The sequence below is a fragment of the Xyrauchen texanus genome, chromosome 40 (genome assembly GCF_025860055.1).
Source record: "Xyrauchen texanus isolate HMW12.3.18 chromosome 40, RBS_HiC_50CHRs, whole genome shotgun sequence".
NCBI classification, from domain to species: Eukaryota; Metazoa; Chordata; class Actinopteri; order Cypriniformes; family Catostomidae; genus Xyrauchen; species Xyrauchen texanus.
The window spans coordinates 23,091,418-23,111,967 of record NC_068315.1 but is presented as its reverse complement, the minus strand read 5'-3'; the positions used below and the strand labels follow the sequence as shown (position 1 = coordinate 23,111,967).

General features: G+C 43.6%; 1 protein-coding gene across 1 annotated transcript in view; it reads left to right on the top strand.

Annotated features, from left to right (window-relative positions):
* The window catches only part of LOC127633122 (uncharacterized), a 69,616-nt gene that overhangs the window by 17,569 nt on the left and 31,497 nt on the right, over positions 1-20,550 (top strand). The window contains exons 15-27 of the mRNA XM_052112000.1: positions 774-998; positions 1,450-1,556; positions 2,902-3,102; positions 3,212-3,335; positions 5,593-5,785; positions 5,941-6,088; positions 7,224-7,398; positions 7,587-7,764; positions 7,887-8,013; positions 9,921-10,040; positions 18,905-19,046; positions 19,135-19,247; positions 19,449-19,602. Of these exons, the coding sequence (XP_051967960.1) occupies positions 774-998; positions 1,450-1,556; positions 2,902-3,102; positions 3,212-3,335; positions 5,593-5,785; positions 5,941-6,088; positions 7,224-7,398; positions 7,587-7,764; positions 7,887-8,013; positions 9,921-10,040; positions 18,905-19,046; positions 19,135-19,247; positions 19,449-19,602 (2,007 nt within the window). The remainder of the gene's footprint in view (positions 1-773; positions 999-1,449; positions 1,557-2,901; positions 3,103-3,211; positions 3,336-5,592; positions 5,786-5,940; positions 6,089-7,223; positions 7,399-7,586; positions 7,765-7,886; positions 8,014-9,920; positions 10,041-18,904; positions 19,047-19,134; positions 19,248-19,448; positions 19,603-20,550) is intronic.

Sequence of the window (20,550 nt, the reverse complement as noted above, 5' to 3'; positions counted from 1 at the left end):
ACTGTCAGGTCTTAAAGGAGAAGCTGGACCAAAACTTAGGGTTTCTGACAGAGGGTCAGAATGAAGGTGGAAAATAATCACGCTTAACTGTTTTTGTGCAAAAAACTTTACAAATAATATAAGTGAACCTCAAGGAACATTTTACAATAGTAAAAAATGCATGTCATGACCTCTTTAAAGCATTCTGACAGATTTTGCATCAGTGATGAGAGAAACCATTGGACTTCTCACTTCTGTCAACTGAACTCACTATGCTAATTTGAATATGCAAAACAATGGAAAGCTATGCCTGAGGACAAGAAGTCATAGTAGATGAATTAAATTGCTTTCTGTTCCTCCCGCATAGTTACAGAATAGTATGGCTTCAGAAGACTTAAAGAATAAAGCACACAAGTCATATTGACTACTTTGATGGTGGTTTTTTTTCGTGCTTTTTGCAGCTTGACTGCCCCTGGTCATTGTATGCTTGGGTTAAATGCAAAAGAACACAGTGAACATTCTTCCAAATTCTGTCCAACTTTTTTGTTCTACTTAAAAAAGAAAGCCATACAGCTTTGGAAATTGGTAGGAAATAGCATCTGAGACATCTAAGAGTTCACTAACTAGCTATTTTCAGGTAGCTATTATATTGGCTTTTCTCTTTAAAAGAGACTCTGTCTTTGATTTCAGTGAAGAAAGAGACATTTTCAAAGGGCTCTTTTGTTGTAAAGATTGAATGGTAAAATGTAATAATCTGTGCATTGGATCTCATTGGATTTTATTTTTTTTTCCAGGTAAGACAGAACTGTTGGCCCTTGAGTTGTGTCCTGGTGTGCTACTGAGGGTTAGTGCTGACACAGGGGACAAACACTTTTCAGAAGCAGCACAGGTTCTGGACCCGGTCGGCACAGCTGGCCACTTGGTCTCCATTGTGGTGGCTTATGGGATACCTAACACCCCCACAGCACTTCTGGCCAATCACATGGAAAGTGCACTGAATGTAGCAATTGCTCAGAAAGGTAGGATGTGCTCTTCTCACATCTTAAGTGTCACCACACTTCATCATGTATTCGCAAGCTTTAATCACTGACATTTAAACCAAACTCTTGTAAACTGGTTTGTTTATCTGGCTTTAAGTCACTGGCTTTCCTTCATCCATAAACACAGTTTACACAGGTGTCTGGTGATTAAAATATGTCAAAGGGATAGTCATCATTTACTCACTGTCATGTTGTTCCAAACCTGTATGATTTCAAACACAAGTAAATGTTAGGCAGAATGACCATCCACTCTCTTTGTATGGAAAAGACATTCTGCGTAACATTTCATTTTGTGTTCCACAGAAGAAAGGAAGTTATATATGGGTTTAGAATAACATGAGGTTGAGAATAAATGACAACACTTTTTATTTTGGTGCACTATCTGTTTAATAATAGTAAATGTCTTGCTTGCATTCTTGGTTGGATACAGAAATAATGCCAGGGGAAGATGGCTACTCGTTCAGTGCCGTGGCTAGGTTTGTGCTTGAATGCATCACACGAATGCCTACAAGAATCTGCAAGGAACTCCTGCAGCAGGTACCAAGCAGTGCTGCTCATTTCCTTGATTGGAGAAGTGAAATAAATGAATCTGTCTTCAAATTTCCCTCATTCAACCTGAAAGCCACCAGCCTTTATCAGACCAACAGCTCATTTGGGAGATCAGTAGTTTAAGTCAAATATTAATAGGTAAAGATAATTTCCCATCATGACTTTAAGGTTCAAGTAAACTTTAGTTGCTGGAGACAAATATGTTGAGACAAGATGATGTCTTGGCAGCAGGTGGGTGGGTAGCAAAGGCTCTCATAGGGGGAAAACCTGCTATATCTAGGATGTTGTCATGGCAACCAGTGCCAAGTGTCATTTATCAGGGCCACGTTCTTCGGGAGGTTAGAAGATCACTCTTTTATTCCCTAACAACTCTAGTACTGTTTCGTCCTTCCTATAATAGCACGGCCAGTTAGTCAGACAATTTTAAATATTAATAATATAACAGTGCCCTGTAAACAGAAACAATATTGTAGTAATTTTTGAGTAAACGTTGTGTAAAGTGTTCATTTAATTAAATTTTTTTTAACATCTCATTTGCTGTTATTAAAGTGATAGTTTACCCAAAGATGCAAATTCTCTCATGATATACTCACCCTCCTGGCATCCCAGATGTGTATGACTTTGTTTCTTCAGCAGATCACAAATGAAGATTTTTAGAAGAATATCTCAGGTATGTATTTTAATACAATGCAAGTGAATGGTGGCCAACAGTTTGAAGCTCCAAAACCCACATAAAGGTAGCATAAAAGAAATCCATATGACTCCAGTGATTAAATCCATAGGTTCAGACATGAACACATGGTTGGTGAGAAAAAATATCAATATTTAAGTGATTTTTTTTATCATAAATTCTCCCTGCCCAGTAGAGGGCGATATACCCAAAGAATGTGAATCACCAAAAACAGAAAGTGAAGGGAAAAGGACTTAATTATTAATCATATTGCTTCAGAAGATATGGATTTAACCACAAGAGTGGTCTGGATCTGAAAATTATTGCACCCATTCACTTGCATTGCATAGACCTACAGAGCTGAGATATTCTTTTGTGTTCAGCAGATGAAAGAAAGTCATACACATCTGGGATGGCATGAGGGTGAGTAAATTACGAGAGAGTTTTCATTTTTGGGTGAACTAACCCTTTAAATTATGTATATATTAGTATATATAGGCATGCTCTGTAGATGTCATCATCCGCATGGGCCATTAAAAAAAAAAATATTGGTCGACTACTACCCATGAGTTATTTATTTTGTCTTAACTCCATACAGCTACATTTAGATGTATTATTATGTTTAGGAGTTTCTAATAATTTGATTCTGATGACAATTTGCAGGTGTTTTTGGAGCCTCTCTCTAAAGTGCTCGGTCAAGCCAAATCTAAAAACCTCCTCCTGGACGCTGCACGTTCAGACACACGTTACCTGAACAAACTCCATCAGATGGGCCTCCTGCTCGGTATAACCGAATGGAGAGCTGACTTTAACAACAAACTTGTTTTACCAGCTGCTCCTGAAGTTCCCTCACAGATAAACAAGGTTTGAATTCTAGTTGAAATCACCGATTAGCCTGATCACTGATCGGTGTAAATCATAGGAAGTAAGTCACTGAAAATGTTACTCATGACATACTTTACATTCCCTGCAGTCTGTGGTGATAGAAGACTCTATGAGTGATATGTCATCTGTGTGGAGTTTGAATGAGGTGGACAATGAAGAGGAAACAGTACTGAGCACTTCCTCCAGCAGCTCTAGAGGAGCCCGTCAGCAGGGTGAGCTTTGCTACCTCTGAATCCGACAGATGCATTTTCAGTCCTTTTAAGAATGTTTTCATTAAAGGAGCAATTGAATGGAAAACAAGATTTTTTTGCTGTTTTGAAATAAATTTTTTAATCTAATAGTTCAGTCAAAAGATGGCCTAATGAATGAATGCGTTTAGAGATGGTGATGCTTATGGGATAAGCATCTCGAGACGTTTATTTTTTTCTATTTTTTTAATTGCCACAGAATTTCAAAAACATGGTGCTCATAGAGTAAGACACTGAAAACAGCAAGATGCCTCACAATGGTCAAAAAACGCATCTTGTGTGAACAGCTCCTAATACCATTAAATAAATATTTCAGGTTCAATACAATTTAAGCTCAGTAGACAGCATTTGTGGCATAATGTTCATTAACACAAAAATTCATTTTGGCAAATCGAGGTTACAGTGAGGCCCTTACAATGGAAGTGAATGGGGCCAGTTTTTGTATGGTTTAAACTCAGAAATGTGAAGCATATAATTTTATAAAAGCACTTACATTAAATCTTCTGTTAAATCTTGTTTATTATTTGAGCTGTTTAAATCCTTACTTTTGCCACAGACTACAAAATTACAGGGATTACGGCATCATAGCAACAAAGTCTAAATTAATATTTGTGGTATATTGTTCACATATTATGCCACAAATGCTGTCAATTCAGCTTAACTTGAATTGAACCCAAAATATTCCTTTAAATATTTCTTAGAAACCACCATTTGTGGGGGCCTGGGTGGTACAGTGAGTATTGATACCACCCCTGGAGTGGTGAGTTCTAATCCAGGGTGTGCTGAGTGACTCCAGCCATGTCTCCTAAGCAACCAAATTGGCCGGGTTGTTAGGCAGGGTAGAGTCACATGGGATAGCCTCTTTGTGGTCACGATTAGTGGTTCTAGCTCTCAATGGGGCACATGGTAAGTTGTGCGTGGATCACAGAGAGTAGCATGAGCCTCCACATGCAGTCTCCATGGTGTCATGCATAATGAGCCACGTGATAAAATGCGTGGATTGACCGTCTCAGAACGGTGGCAACTGAGACTTGTCCTCCTCACCCTGGATTGAGGTGAGTAACCGCGCCACCACGAGGACCTACTAAGTAGTGGGAATTCCAAATTGGGAGAAAAGTGGATAAAAAAAAAAGAAACCACCATTTGAAGTTCGAAATTGTCTTAGCTAGGGCTGAAATGGTACAGGTACGCATGCCGAACAGAACAGATACAGGGTCTTCGGTATGGTAAACACAATCACACGAATTACATAGCATGCGTTAAACCAATATTAAAACAACATATAACGAAAAACACAAACACAAAAGACAGCACAAAGCTTAACAAAACAGCGCCACACGGTACACTAGAAACTGCAGATCAGATAAATACATGTGAAGTTTATACTAGCTAGCTCACTATTTTTCCCAACTTTGATGGAACAAAATATAAACATGTCTGACTTAAATAAGCCAGAGATTGAAGACACACCACCATTACTAAAAATACGTTTTTTTGTGAGCATTATGTTTTTGCCGTAAAATACAGTAATACTGGCAATGAGTAGTGAACAGGACGAAGGCGTGTCAGCTCTTTTTCACCAAAGTTGAGTATGTCTCAGGAAGCACATCTTACATGATGACTCAATTGTGTCTCTTGAGCTTACAGGAGCAAATCATAAACTGCCTGTGCATATTAGTCTCGACACGGCATTCGAGCAGCCTCTTGCTGCAAGCTCAGTCAGAGATAAAGCAATAATGAATGGCATAGGAGGATTTTTTGCTGTAGATATGTGACCATACTCAGTCTTTGAGAACACAGGATTTAAGTATCTGCTAAATGTGCTTGAGCCCCGTTATAAATCAACCACTGTGTTTTTAAAATAAATAATTTAAAGAAAGATTCTTTGTTTCCCTGCTGTACCCAAACCATACAGATCTGTGACCCCAAAACCAAGGTACATACCAAACCTTGAATTTTGTGTACCATTGCAGCCCAAGTCCTAGCAGTGGGGTCATGGAAAACCAGTTAACACCTTGGAACACATTGGAACAGTAGCAAAACAGCCTGTTTTTTCAGTTGATAAGAGATAAAAATGGAAAATAGTCATGTCAAAGGAAATTACAACAATTATGTGCAAGAAACCTTGTCAAACATTTGTGGACTTGAGTGGGGAATTTTTTTGTAGGAAATAGTCCAGCAAATCACTTCCTTTGTCCTGAAAATACTTCTCTTCTTTCAGACAATAAAAGTGATGATGATGATGATGAAGATAAGCAGATGTTTGAACTGTTGTCTGAGCACGATGAAGAGATGGACATCAGTGTGGAGGGAGGAGATGAGGACAGTGACATTCAAGCTGAAGACCAGACACCTGCCACTCAACCGGAGGAAGAAATGGACAACAGGCACAAAGCCATCATAGAGGACATCAGGTTCATTCAGCTCTCACACTGTGTCTTAACCAAGTGACAAGCACTGAAAACTTTATCTTCCATGTTTGATCCTAACCAGCTACATTTGTGACAAGCAACAATTGGTTTTGGTCTGAACTAATGCTGTTGCCACTGCCGCCCTTCTGATACTGTAGGAAAACAGAGTTCGGAATTGGTGTCGAGCTAAACAAGGAGGGTCAGAACTTAATGAAAAAGCAACAGGCGAGACTGGGGCGAAGTCTGGAACGTCTCTCCACCGAGCTCTACAGCAAGGACACCCACTTTGTTCTGGAGCTCATTCAGGTCAGTACCAATACCTTCTCTAGAAGAGCAGTGGTTCCCAAACTTTTTACAGTGGCGTACCCCTCCAAACATTCAACATCCTTTCACATACCCCCCTGTAACTCATAGATAACATTTACACAAGGTATTTTGAAAATGTGTATATTTATTTATTATGTACAATTATCTTTGTAAAACAACCCCCTTTTATTAATAAACGTGTTATATTTGTGTATGTTTTTTACATGTTATATGAATCATATACATATTGAATAAATGGCTTACCAATTGAGATGGGTATGCTAGATATGATTTAACTGCATAACTTGAAAACTCCCGCCTCATCGTGTTGCACGGTACGCAAGAATAGTATTTAGATCTCTGCCTGGAATTGCGCATCATTCAAGTTATGCATTGCCGGCCGACTTCGAGCATTACGGGTAAGTATTTGTGCAATTACGCGGTCAGCTCAAGGTCACATTTGACACTATTAGCAAGGTTGAGCTCATTTGCTGAAAAAACATCATGCAACAATGTAAAAACAGGTCTCTAGTGTGCAGGCAAATGTGAGTGAAAATTACTGCATGTGAATGTGGAAAACTATTTAGCCGCACCGGATGTCTGACACCTATCATCAAAGCTTATGAACTTAGCCTATACCATCAGAATCAAAACTCCCTATGCATCTAACGTTAAATACAAATTACATTTTAAACTGTGAAAAAACAACAACAATAAACAGACAAACTAAAATCGTGGACGACTGACATGTGCAAGTCTGGTAAAACAGGTAAAATAAATTTTACTTGCTATCACTAAGCTAAGTGTGCTGAGCTGGCAAAAAAAATAAACCTGTGTGATGCACAACGCATGAGTAGATGCATTTTTTTAACCACAAAAGATAGGGTTATTTCATTGCATATTTATCTGACCTTTATGACACTATTTTTGCCAATGAGAAATACATGAACTGGGTTTGAATGTTCTTTTAGACTGTGATGAAATTAAAAGAATGGTAAATCTCAGAATTGTATTTGTGTACCCACGTTGTCACCTCACGTACCCCGAGGGGTACGCATACCCCAGTTTGGGAAACACTACTCTAGAGGAAAGCATCACTTCATACAGCCACTGAAACAGTTTTGGTTGTGTGCAGAATGCTGATGATAACAGTTATCCTGATGGGGGAGAGCAGCCGGCTCTGACCTTTGTGGTGGAGAAAGACTGCATTACCATCTTGAACAACGAGTGTGGATTTGAGGAGAAGAACATTCGTGCCATTTGTGATGTTGGCAGGAGCACAAAAGGAAAACACAAATATGGCTACATCGGTACTTGAAATACTGTCTTTTTTGGTATTCACATTGTACATTATGTTGTAAAAATGAGTAAAAGTCTTTGCAGCTTATAATTAATCAGGAATCAAAAAATTCTGTTTTCACTGCTTTTTTTTTTATCTGTCACCATGTCCCCATGTTCCACGTCTTGTTTTTACAAACTACTCTCCACTTTAATACAGGGCAAAAGGGCATTGGTTTTAAATCGGTTTTCAAAGTCACTGACTGTCCTGAGATCCACTCTAATGGCTTCCACATTCAATTCGACAAGACCAGCGACCCCATGGGATACATCCTGCCTCACTGGGTCGAGCAGGAAAGACCTGTGGTCTCTGTAGCCAAGGAGATTGCTGAGCACAGGTAAAACAAAATCACAAAAAACTTTGAATTTCCATTGTTGACTTCTACCACACGTTTTAATTAGTAAAGTATTATGTTTTTTTCTATTGTTATTAAGAAGCCCTGTGTTATTTTTATTTAAGATGGGCCACACATATCCACCTCCCTTTGCGATCAGAGAACTACCAGACAAAAAACCTCTTCCATGATGTGCATCCCTCGCTACTTCTTTTCCTCCATCGCCTTCGTTCCATCACCATCATCAATGAGGTGAAGAATGTGCCTTCCAACAGAAACTTAGAGATAGTTCACCCAAAACTTTAAATTCTGTCATTATATGCTCACCTTTATGTTGTTCTAAACGTTCCAATTAGGACAATTTGTTTTAAAATGAGCTGGATGCTCTTTTTCATGCATTTATAATGAATGGAACTGGAACTTTCAATGTTCCTGAAGCAGAGAAGTAGGGACGGCAGATTTATGAACTGCTCATTCTTATGAGATCTTTCCAATGAATCAGTTGATCCGGTTCATGAAACTTGTCTGAACTATATACTCTCATGGGAGCTAGGGTGGATGTCAAGGGTTTCCGTGAATAATGACTTAGTTTCCAGTCTGTTTATCTTCCAAATCTATCATATGATTTCTGAAGACTTTAAATGTAGAGCGCAAGTCACATTTACTGCTGTATCAGCCCTCTATATTGCAGATAAATCACTCGCATATGCCCCCAAATTTTGTGCTGTATGACTAAATAATATCTGTTATTAGCCACTGGCTAGAAAATAATAAGATTTCACTCACCAGTGATTGAGTTGTGTAGTGATGAAGAAGAACTTTAGCTCCGATATCCTTTCACTGCATGCTTTGTTTCACGAGCACGCACTCTAAGGAAATTTACTTTATTGGGTCAACTGTGATTTGCTTAAACTTTTCCACAGACAGTTTTCACAAAATTCTCCATTTTGCTGTATCGTTACAGAACAGTATAATGCACCTGTTAGATGTCTGTTAGAAGGTAAAGGTGTTGCAATACTCGAGAGCTTGTAGATTTGATTTTGAGAATGTATGTACATATACATTATGCTTTCCAAGCACTCCATTTTCATTTCATAATGTCTGTTTTATTGTCCTTACTATTGTTTACAGTCCGTTGTTGATCAAAAAGTTAAAATAAACATGAATTCTAATAACACATTGCACAGACGTGTTCAAAACAACCTTGCAACTTCTCTATATGCTTATCTATGTTAATGTGCGCCCAACTGTAAAAAACAAACTTGCCTGCGGAGCTGCCAGTACTCTTAAAGAGACATTACCATTTTAGCGCATATTATACGTATAAATGTAAATGCTTATAAATCATACAAATAATCCATATTAAAACATGTAACAATATTGTGTGATGTAGTAAATGTATTAAGTGTATAAATATATAAATATTTAAAGGGACAAATATACATTACAAAATATTTGATCTTCAACAAACACTGTTAATATTGAAGAATTTAACAAATAGGGTCTTGCAGCATCTATACAGTGGCTTGGTAAAAACATGTGCAAATCCCCATAAATCTTTTACATTGTACTTATAAAGTAGCACTAAAAGTAGCCTGATAAAGTAATAGTAAAATGTGATATGTGGAATTCTATTTTCATTGTTAGGTTCCAACATTGTGAACATTTTGTGTTACAAATGTGTATGAAATTTCAAACAGTGAAAACAGCTTGTATCATTATTAAAAATGCAATTACATGTTGTCTTATAAATTGATTTTATTTGATATTTGTACATTTTTAAGAAGCTAAACTGTGATTAAAATGATGAAAAGTGAATCTGAAATAAAAAAGATACTCTCACATACTACAGTGCATGAAGTCATATATAGTATATGAATACTGTATACAGTATGTGAAGATGTAAGATGTGTGTAATACTTTTATGGTGCTTTTGCATTTTTTTGAAACTACAACACTCCAGTCCCCATTCATTGTAATGGCTTGAAAAAGAGCAAACAGTATATTCTTCAAAACTTCTCCTTTTATGCTCTGTGGAAGAAAGTCATAAAGTTTAGAATGGCATGATGGTATGACAGAAAATAAATTTTTGGTTGAACCATTCCTTTAATGTCTCAACCCAAAACACATCTAACAACATTTTGTTTGACCTTTATTAGGCAGAGAAGCGAAAGGTGTCGATGATCCGCCGAGATCTGAGCAATAATATTCTGGAGGTAACACATACTGGTGGTGTCGAGCGTTGGCTAGTGGTCAAGAGAATGCTTTACCCTAAAAAGGCAAGTTGGGTTGGCTCACTCTATCTTTCTCTTTCTCTCTCTCTCACACACACACACACACACACACACACACACACACACACACACACACACACACACACACACACACACACACTGGATAGCCCCACCATCTCACAGATTTTACCTGGGCTCTGTTAAGTTCTTTTGAAATGGCATCTTACAAGCAGCTGCTTTTAATGTGCTGTGTTTGGAGGTTGTGGAGTTATGCAAATGTTCTGCTACTTTATACTCCTGAGACCCAAAATGTTTTAGACTCCCATCTCATTCAATTTTCATGCAAGAAAGATTATTATCAAAGTGCAGTGAGAGAGTTTCATTTGTTTGGAGTTTCTGCAGTGACCGTTTGCACTCTCTGTTCTTACGACCACCAGAGATAATTTGCGAGTTGTTTTTAGTGTATTTAAATCATACTTCTCTGCTTACTGGAGACAAGACTAACTAGGGCTGGGTACTGCCAACTATATCATGTTGTGATTCACGTCACTAAACATACTTCATGATTCAATACATCACTCACAATATGGATCACAATATCAAAATTGGAACACAATTGAAATGATGTCAACAACGTTTGCTACACTTTTGTCCAGTACAGTGATTCATTGAAGCAGATCTGCTTATTTTCTGCTTCGACGACCTTCTGCTTCTTCAATAACTGTATTGTAGGAAATTAAATTAATCCCAAATATGAAAATAATAATATCGATACTGGAACCTAAAATATCTATAAAATATGGTAAATAAAAGTTTTGCAATATACAGTGGACACAAAAAGGTTTTAGGCACTTAATACACAGTATTAAGTACAGTAGATGTCACGTCATCAAAGCAAGCAAACTCAATTCACTTTATATGAAAATGTCCAAATACATTTGTGTCTTCAATTTAAACACTAAATCTGTAGTTTTATCATTTTTAACCACATTTTATTATATATTTATTAAAATTAAAGTGGTCAAACAAAGGAATTTATATATACAGTTGAAGTCAGAAGTTTACATACACCTTAGCCAAATACATTTAAACTCAGTTTTTCACAATTCCTAATGTTTAATTGTGGTAAACATTCCCTGTCTTAGGTCAGTTAGGATCACTATTTTAAGAATGTGAAATGTCAGAATTATGACCACGTAATTTTCCTTCCTCATGATGCCATCTATTTTGTGAAGTGCACCAGTCCCTCCTGCAGCAAAGCACCCCCACAACATGATGCCACCCCCATGCTTCATGGTTGGGATGGTGTTTTGGTGCAGAGGCATCTTTCTTGCTGAGCAGCCTTTCAGGTTATGTCAATATAGGACTCATTTTACTGTGGATATAGATACTTGTCTACCTGGTTCCTCCAGCATCTTTACAAGGTCCTTTGCTGTTATTCTGGGATTGATTTGCACTTTTTGCACCAAAATACGTTCATCTCTAGGAGACAGAATACATATTTTTTTCTGAGCGGTATGATGGTTGCATGTCCCCATGGTGTTTATACTTGCGTATTATTGTTTGTACGGTTTAACATGGTCCTTCAGGCCTTTGGAAATTGCTACCAAGGATGAACCAGACATGTGGAGGTCCACAATTATTTTCTGAGGTCTTGGCTAATTTCTTTTGATTTTCCCATGATGTCAAGCAAAGAGGCACTGAGTTTGAATGTAGGCCTTAAAATACATCCACAGGTACACCTCCAGTTGACTTCCATTAGCCAATTAGATGGTAATTGGCTAATTGCCTAAAGGCTTAGCGTCATTTTCAGAAATGTTCTAAGCTTTTCAAAGGCACAGGTAACTTGACCCACTGGAATTGTGAAACAATTAAAAGTGAAACAATCTGTAACAATTGTTGTAAAAATAAATTGTGTCATGCACAATTTAGACGTTCTGAACGACTTGCCAAAATCCTTGCTAATACAAAAAAAAGTGGTTAAAAAATTAGTTCCCCTTCTGTCGCTCTCTCCACGTTGTGTCAGAGAAGCAACACTAGGGGTCTTTCTTGAGCGCCGATATTCACCTCTGAACTATGAAAAAAGGCCAATGAGAGTTGGCAACCAGTATTTGCATGTCCGCCCCGGACATACGGGTATTTAAGCGGCGCAAATACGGGAGTTCATTCAGAAAATTTCTTCGGAGCCGATGGTCGTGTCTGCAACTGCTGCGTGTACACACAGAGTTCCTGCTATCCCTCTGCTGCATGCTGTTGGATTCTACGGCGCACAACAGCGGCTTTCTCCTGTTGCACGGCTGTGCACTTCCTGCCCCTGGGTGCTTCGACAGCGCAGATTAAAGAACTCTCACACGTTTTTTTCATAAAAGAGTGATTTTATTTAAAAGAGTAATTTCCTCTAAAAGAGCAAAACACAGCGGCGTTGAACGTCCTTTTAAGGACGCGTCTTTATAAAGATGCCTTTCCGCCCCTGTGTTGTTTCTGGATGTGGTAGAGTGCTCTCCGCTTCAGACGGCCACAGGCGTTGTCTCGTGTGTCTGGGTAGCGATCACACCGAGGCTGCGTTTGTGGATGGTTCATGTTCTCACTGCGAGAACATGACCATGACAACGTTGCGGTCGTGGCTTGCTTACAACCGTGAGCAAGCCACTCCAGCCGCCCCCCGTGTTGCTCCTTCTTCCCACGAGATTGAGGACGATGCGGCTGGTGATGGAGGCAATTTGGGGATGGCAGCGGGTGCAGCTCCGCCGGGTACGCCCCCTCGGACCACCCGCACCCCAGCACGCTCGTTGATTCCCGTCCGTGCTCGAGGCGGCGGCGACTCGCCTCACAGCCAGTCTGCCGACCCTCTTGCGATGGAAGCAGATGAGCTCGCCGCGGCATCAGAGGGCGTGGTATCTGATGCTGAGGACTCACCTGGGCTGACGCTTTCGGGCCTGCACGCCCAGGCTGAGGCCGACGCACAGATGACCGACATGCTTTCCCGGGCAGCCAACAGCGTGGGCTTGGATTGGAACCCTCCATCCTCCCCACAACCATCACGGCTGGACGACTGGTTCCTGGGGTCTGGGCGCCGCTCACAGCCTCGCCCCCCCCCGGTTCCGTTTTTCCCGGAAGTGCATGACGAGCTGACGTCTTCGTGGAGAGCATCCTTCTCCACTCGTCACACCGCCACAGGCTCGTCCGCCCTCGCCACCCTCGACGGCGGAGCACGCCACGGGTACGCCCCGTACTCCCTTCCCGGACCTGTAGAGCAACCTCCTCGCTGACAGCGAAGGCCTACAGTGCCACCGGACGCGCCGCTTCCGCCCTGCATGCCATGGCTCTCCTGCAGGTCCACCAAGCCAAGGCACTACGCAACATGCACGGGGGTGGCCCTGATCCCGACACGCTGCAGGAACTGCGCTCAGCGACCGACCTCACCCTGAGAGCGACGAAGGTCACAGCGCAAGCGCTCGGGCAGGCGATGGCCACGCTAGTGGTCCAGGAACGTCAACTGTGGCTGATCATGGTCGAGATGCGTGAAGCCGACAAGACTCGCTTCCTCAACGCCCCTGTCTCCCAGTTCGGCCTCTTCGGCGACACCGTCGAGGACTTTGCCCAGGAGTTCTCCACGGTAAAGAAGCAGACGGAGGCCATCTCTCACATCATGCCTCGCCGCAAGCCTGCCACCACGGCCCATGCCCCGTCTGCTCGCCGAGGGCGTCCTCCAGCAGCCAGAAGACAAGCTCCTGTTCTGCCTCAACCCGGGCCCAGCTCTCAGCCCCAGCGTCGAGCAAACCGCGGGAAGCGCACGCCCCCTGTCTCACGGACCCCCTCGAGGACCCGGAAGGCTCCCAGGCGCTCCTGAGACAACGTACCCAGAGCCCAAGACGTTAGCTCCGGAGGTGGTAAGACCGTTCCGTCCCACGGTGGAGGGCCGGGAGGAGAATCCTTTGTTTTTTCATTTGCCCCCCAAATTCTCAATAAAAGAGCTATTTCCTTTGTCTCTGGGGCACATGGCCCGCAAATGCCGTTCTCACGGCACTCTGCTTTCAGGCCTCAACAGTCCCGGCTCCATGGACGCGGTGTCCCCGCCTTTAGCCCCACGACTGTTCCCCGGCCGGCCGGTTCAGACGAGTCCAGAGGACGCCAGCATCAGACCTCCTCCTCAGTCACGAACCCGCCCCCTGCCGGATGCGCGGAGCAAGGTAAGTGCTTTGAGTTTATTCTCAGCACCAGAGCCTCGGGACGCCACGTTGCCTCCCGGCGCCGCGTTACCTGTTCCGCACCGCTCGCGAAGCCCCGCCGAGTACGTCCAAAAAACTCGTCCCCTTGGTGCCCCTAGCACGGAGTTTAGAGGCATGGCTTTCACTGCCCAACCCGTCACGCTGGCTGCACCGGACCATTCGACTCGGTTACGCAATTCAGTTTGCCAGGTCTCCGCCCTCCTTCATGGGCGTACATTTTTCCGCAGTACACGGCCAACATGCCCATTCCCTGCAAGAAGAAATCGCCTCCCTTCTATTAAAGGACGCGATAGAGCCTGTCCCTCCAACTGAAATGAAGAAGTTTCACAGCCCTTACTTCGTTGTACCCAAGAAAGGCGGCTTACAACCGATCTTGGACCTGTGAGTTTTCAATCGGACCTTGTCCAAACTCCTGTTCAAAATGCTCACCCAGGAACAAATTCTATCTGGCGTCCGGCATCTAGATTGGTTTGCAGCGGTAGACCTGAAGGACGCGTACTTCCACGTCTCAATTCGCCCTCGACATTGACCCTTCCTACGGTTCGCGTTCGACAGCCAGGCGTATCAGTACAAAGTCCTCCCCTTCGGCCTGTCTCTGTCCCCTCGCGTCTTCACGAAAGTCGCAGATGCAGCTCTTGCTCCGCACCAAGAAGCCGGCATACGCATACTCAATTACCTCGACGACTGGCTCATACTGGCCCACTCCCGAGAGTTACTATGCCCACACAGAGACCAGGTGCTCAGCCACCTCAACCGTTTGGGGCTTCAGGTCAACTGGGAAAAGAGCAAGCTCTCCCCGGTCCAGAGCATCTCTTTTCTCGGTCTGGAGTTAGATTCAGTCTCAATGACAGCACGTCTCTCCAACGAGCGTGCTCAGTCAGTGCTGAAATGCCTCGCTTCCTTCAAGCCAGGCACCGTGGTCCCGCTAAAACGTTTCCAACAGCTCCTGGGGCATATGGCATCCTCCGCGGCGGCTGCGCCGCTCGGGTTGATGCATATGAGACCACTTCAGCACTGGCTCCGGACTCGAGTCCCGAGACGAGCATGGCGCCGCAGCACACACAACGTAAAAGTTACTTCTGCCTGCCGCCAAACCTTCAAACCCTGGACAGACCTCTGCTTTCTAAGGGCAGGAGTACCCTTGCAGCAGGTGTCCCGACGCGTTCTGGTCACAACCGACGCCTCCAAATTGGGTTGGGGTGGAACCGAGGCCCGCTGCGCTGGCACATCAACTGCCTAGAGCTGCTGGCTGTTTTTCTGGCCCTGCAGAAGTTTCTCCCGTTAATTCGGAACAAACACGTCCTAGTCAGGACAGACAGCACCACGGTCGTAGCCTACATAAACCACCAAGGCGGAGTACGCTCCCTCCACATGTCACAGCTCGCCCGCCGTCTCCTCCTTTGCAGTCAGCAGCGATTCAAGTCACTGCGCGCCACTCTCATCCCCGGCAACCTCAATGTGATAGCGGACGCGCTGTCAAGACAAAGCTTGCCTGGCGGAGAGTGGAGGCTCCACCCCCAGTCGGTCCAGCTGATTTGGGACCGGTTCGGCAAGGCTCAGGTAGACCTGTTTGCCTCCCAAGAAACCTCCCACTGCCCGCTGTGGTATGCCCGGACAGAGGCTCCCCTCGGGGCAGACGCGTTGGCACACAGCTGGCCTCGTGGGGCTGCGCAAGTACGTATTTCCCCCAGTGAGCCTTCTTGCACAGGTGCTATGCAAGGTCAGGGAGGACGAGCAGCAAGTCATTCTGTTAGCCCCTTACTGGCCCACACGGACTTGGTTTTCGGACCTCACGCTCCTCACGACAGCCCCTCCTGGCGAATTCCCCTGAGGAAGGACCTTCTTTCTCAGGGGCCGGGGCACGCTCTGGCATCCGCACCCAGACCTCTGGAACCTCCACGTCTGGCCCTTGGATGGGATCGCGGAAGATCTAGCCGACCTACCATCGACCGTCATAGATACAATCAATCAAGCCAGAGCCCCCTCTACCAGGCATCTTTACACTCTAAAGTGGCGTCTGTTCATGGACTGGTGTTCTTCCGAGGCGAAGACCCGCAGAAGTCGTGCAGTTAGGTCAGTGCTCGTGTTTCTTCAGGAGAGGCTGGAGAGGAGGCTGTCCCCTCCACCCTCAAGGTGTATGTCGCCGCTATCGCTGACCCACCACAACTACGGTAGACGGCAAGTCTCTTGGTAAGCACGACTTAATCATCAGGTTCCTAAAAGGTGCCCGGAGGATAACTCCTCCCGGCCTAACCTGTTCCCCTCCTGGGATCTCTCGGTCAGTCCTCACGGAACTCCAGAGACCCCCTTCGAGCTGCTTGACTCAGTTGGACTCAGGGCCCTCTCTCTGAAGACCGCCCTGCTGATCGGCTTCGCTTCCATCAAGAGGGTCGGGGACCTGCATGCGTTCTCTGTTAGCGGCGCTTGCCTGGAGTTCGGTCCGGCAGACACTTTCGTGATCCTAAGACCGCTGACCGGGCTACGTGCCCAAGGTTCCTACCACACCCTTCAGGGATCAGGTGGTGAACCTGCAAGCGCTGCCCGGGAGGAGGCAGACCCAGCCCTTTCACTGCTGTGTCCAGTGCGGCTTTGCGTATTTATCTGGACCGCACACAGAGCACCAGGCGCTCTGAGCAGCTCTTCGTCTGCTTTGGGGGACAGCAGAAAGGGCACGCTGTCTCCAAGCAGAGACTACGCCCACTGGGTTGTCGACGCCATTTCCCTGGCTTATCACACCCAGGCCGTGCCCCCCCCCCTTGCGGGTCCGAGCCCACTCCACCAGGAGTGTTGCGTCCTCATGGGCACTGGCTAGGGGCACTGCCCTAGCAGACATTTGTAGAGCAGCGGGCTGGGCAACACCTAACACTTTTGCGAGATTCTACAATCTCCAAGTCCCGTGTTTTCTCAGGTACCGAGCCCGTAGAACTCGGTAGCACGCCCACGATCTGACCGGGTGAATTGCTTGCACCTAGCGCCCTTCCCCCTAACCAGGGGAAACAGTCGCCTTCATTCCCAGGAGATCCCAGGTTTGGGACACTGGTTGATTCCTCCCTAGCCCTCGTGGGTCGCAGTTCAGCGGAGGAACTTCGCCAACCCAAGCCACTGCGGGTACCACAAGCTACCCTGTACTGGTATAGGTGCTCCACAGGTAAGGCCTCCTTCGGACTCCCTCTGTGTGTAACACCACGGTTCTGTCCCCTCTGGTGAGCGGACTTCCGTGTTTCCCTTAGGCAGTCACGGCTGCCTCGGTTGCCGTGCTGTATGTTCCCCCCTCTATGAGGCTGGATCCACCACCGCACCAACTTTTCCACATAGGCCCTAAGTCAGGCCTCTGATGGTTTTGCCACTTAAACTTGCCTCCCCTCTCGGGTAGGCGTGGCCTCCGCAGGGTCTTCTCCGCCCTGAATAAGGGCTAAGACCCCCTTCCCTCAATGCGTGTAAGGGCCCCGGCCTTAGTTGCTCTATGCGAGAAACATTGTTCCCCCCTCCAGGGTAACGATAAGGAATCCTGATGGCTTAAATGGGGCATTGGGGAAGGGTACGTGCAGCCTGATACAGTTGGTCGTCCTGCACGTAAGAATACCTGCTCGCACCTGTATCAGCAGTTCACGTACACGGCTCAGCGCATGGCACTTATAAGTGGACCCCTAGTGTCGATTCTCTGACACATCGTGGAGAGAGCGACAGAAGGGGAACGTCTAGGTTATGCCAACTCTCATTGGCCTTTTTTCATAGTTCAGAGGTGAATATTGGCGCTCAAGAGAGACCCCTAGTGTCGCTTCTCTGACACAACGTCTCGTTCCCTCCATCGGGGAACGGAGGTTACATACGTAACCTAGACGTTTTAATGACTTCAATGTAAATTACTTTATGTAAACTTCTGACTTCATACTTCTGACCTTAGCCAAATACATTTAAACTCAGTTTTTCCCAATTCCTAATATTTCATCATGGTAAACATTCCCTGTCTTAGGTCAGTTAGGATCACTATAATAAGAATGTTAAATGTCAGAACAATAGTAGAGAGAATTATTTATTTCAGCTTTTGTAACTTTCATCACGTTTCCTTTGGGTCAGAAGTTTACATACACTTTGTTAGTATTTGGTAGAATTGCCTTTAAATTGTTTAACTTGGGTCAAACCTTTTTGGGTATCCTTCCACAAGCTTCTCACAATAAGTTGCAGGAATTTTAGCCCATTCCTCCAGACAGAACTGGTGAAGGTTTGTAGGCCTACTTGCTTGCACATGGTTTTTAAGTTCTGCCCACAAATTTTCTATCAGATTGAGGTCAGGGCTTTGTGATGGCCACTCCAATACCTTGACTTTGTTGTCCTTAAGACATTTTGCCACAACTTTGGAGGTATGCTTGGGGTCATTGTCATTTGGAAGACCCATTTGCGATCAAGCTTTAGCTTCATTGCTGATGTCTTGAGATGTTGCTTCAATATATCCACACACACACACACACACACACATATATATATATATATATATATATATATATATATATATATATATATTTAACATCATAAGAGATTGTGTCCATCCACAGTTTTTCATAATTTTCCCTTTGCATTTCAACATGTTTTAAAATGATGATAGCACTACGTTCTACCCTGAGGTTGAAAAACATTTCATTGAACTTCTTCATCTGAGTGGGGCTCTGTTTTTCTTGTCAGATTAAAGAAGACGTGGAGTCGACAGAATTGGCTCTGGCGTTCCAGCTCAGTGAAACGTCGTCCTGTGATGTGAAGCCTCAGAAACAGCCCGTCTTTGCCTTTCTTCCTCTTCGTAGCTTTGGTTTCCATTTCATCATCCAAGGTTTAACATGTTTATATATATCTCATGGTTATTTTAGCAGCTGATGTTGTAACGTTGCTTGAATGTCATGTTCTTTTCCATATTCTAGGCGATTTTGACATTCCTTCCTCTAGAGAGGATGTGGACAGGGACAGTTCCTGGAACCAGTGGCTCCGCTCAGAGATACCCCACCTATTTGTGCATGCCATGGATGTGTTTAGTGTAAGATTGGAGTGGAATAGAATATTTCATGATTTATGCAGATAATCTGAATTGATTTGCATTGCAACTTCAGCTTGTGATGGATATTGTTGCTCACTGCCTGTTTTAAATTGAAACTTTTATTGTGTTAAATTTAGCTGGTTTGGTTATCTGCTTGAGCATTTACAATTATAATGAGTACATGCAATGTAAATTCTACAGCAACACCCAGAGTTCAGTGGGCTGGCAGGCCTCTGTTACATCCTACAGTTTATCCCTCAGCCAAGTGAGATCCTGGACTTCTTTAACCCTGTGGCCAATCAGATCATTCAGCTGCTAAAGGGCAAAGCTTGCCTACCTGCTAAAGAGGACAATGGTAAGGGCTGAACCTGATCAAAAATTCAGCCTGTTTACTTTATATAAATTATTATTAAATATTTCTGATCTTATTGCATACAATTCATCCATGCACATTATTCAGAAGAATGCTTGTTGCTTTTCATAATATTTTATCCAAATTAAACAAATTTCTCCACCATTGAAATTACTTTTCTTTGCTAATAACTTAACCAAAAAGTATTTTAAAGGACTATTCTGGGTTCAATACAAGTTATTAGTTGCTTAATTAACAGCATTTGTGGCATATCATTGAGTACCACAAAAATTCATTTTGCCTTGAAAAAAAACATCCGGGTTATGTTGAGGCACTTACATTGGAAGTGAATAGGGGCCAATTTTTGAACGTTAAATCGGGAACAGTATGTGTGTAAACATAATTTTAGTGTGATAAAATCACTTATTAACCTTTTCTGTTATAGCCAATTTTACAACTTCTTTTCCATGATGTTGTAATGTCAACAGCCCTAAAACCTTAAAATGGCTGCAAAATGTCAATTTAAACAACTTTGCAGCTCAAATAATACATGAGTTTTAACAGAAGAATGAATGTAAGTGTTTTTAGCAAATTGTAAGTTTAACATTTTAACCTTTAAACCCTTCAAAAACTGTCCCCATTCAGTACTTCACTATAACCCAGATTTGTGCTTTTTTTAAGAAAAGGAGGCATGAGTCCAGTTACATTTTGCGGTAACAATTGGAATAGCAAAAATAATGCTTTTTTTTCAAATTGATTTCCTAAACACTACCCTAGTCTGCCATTTGTCAAATAAATATAGTCCCGCCCCAAACTCACGCCATTGGTGGAGTCAGTGTTGCTGTGTCGGGCTGGTCGGAATTCTCAAAATATCAGAATTGATAGCGCCCCAGTGTTACACTTTTCTGGGAACACAACTTTCAAAACTTCAGCTTAAAGTAATGTTGTGTT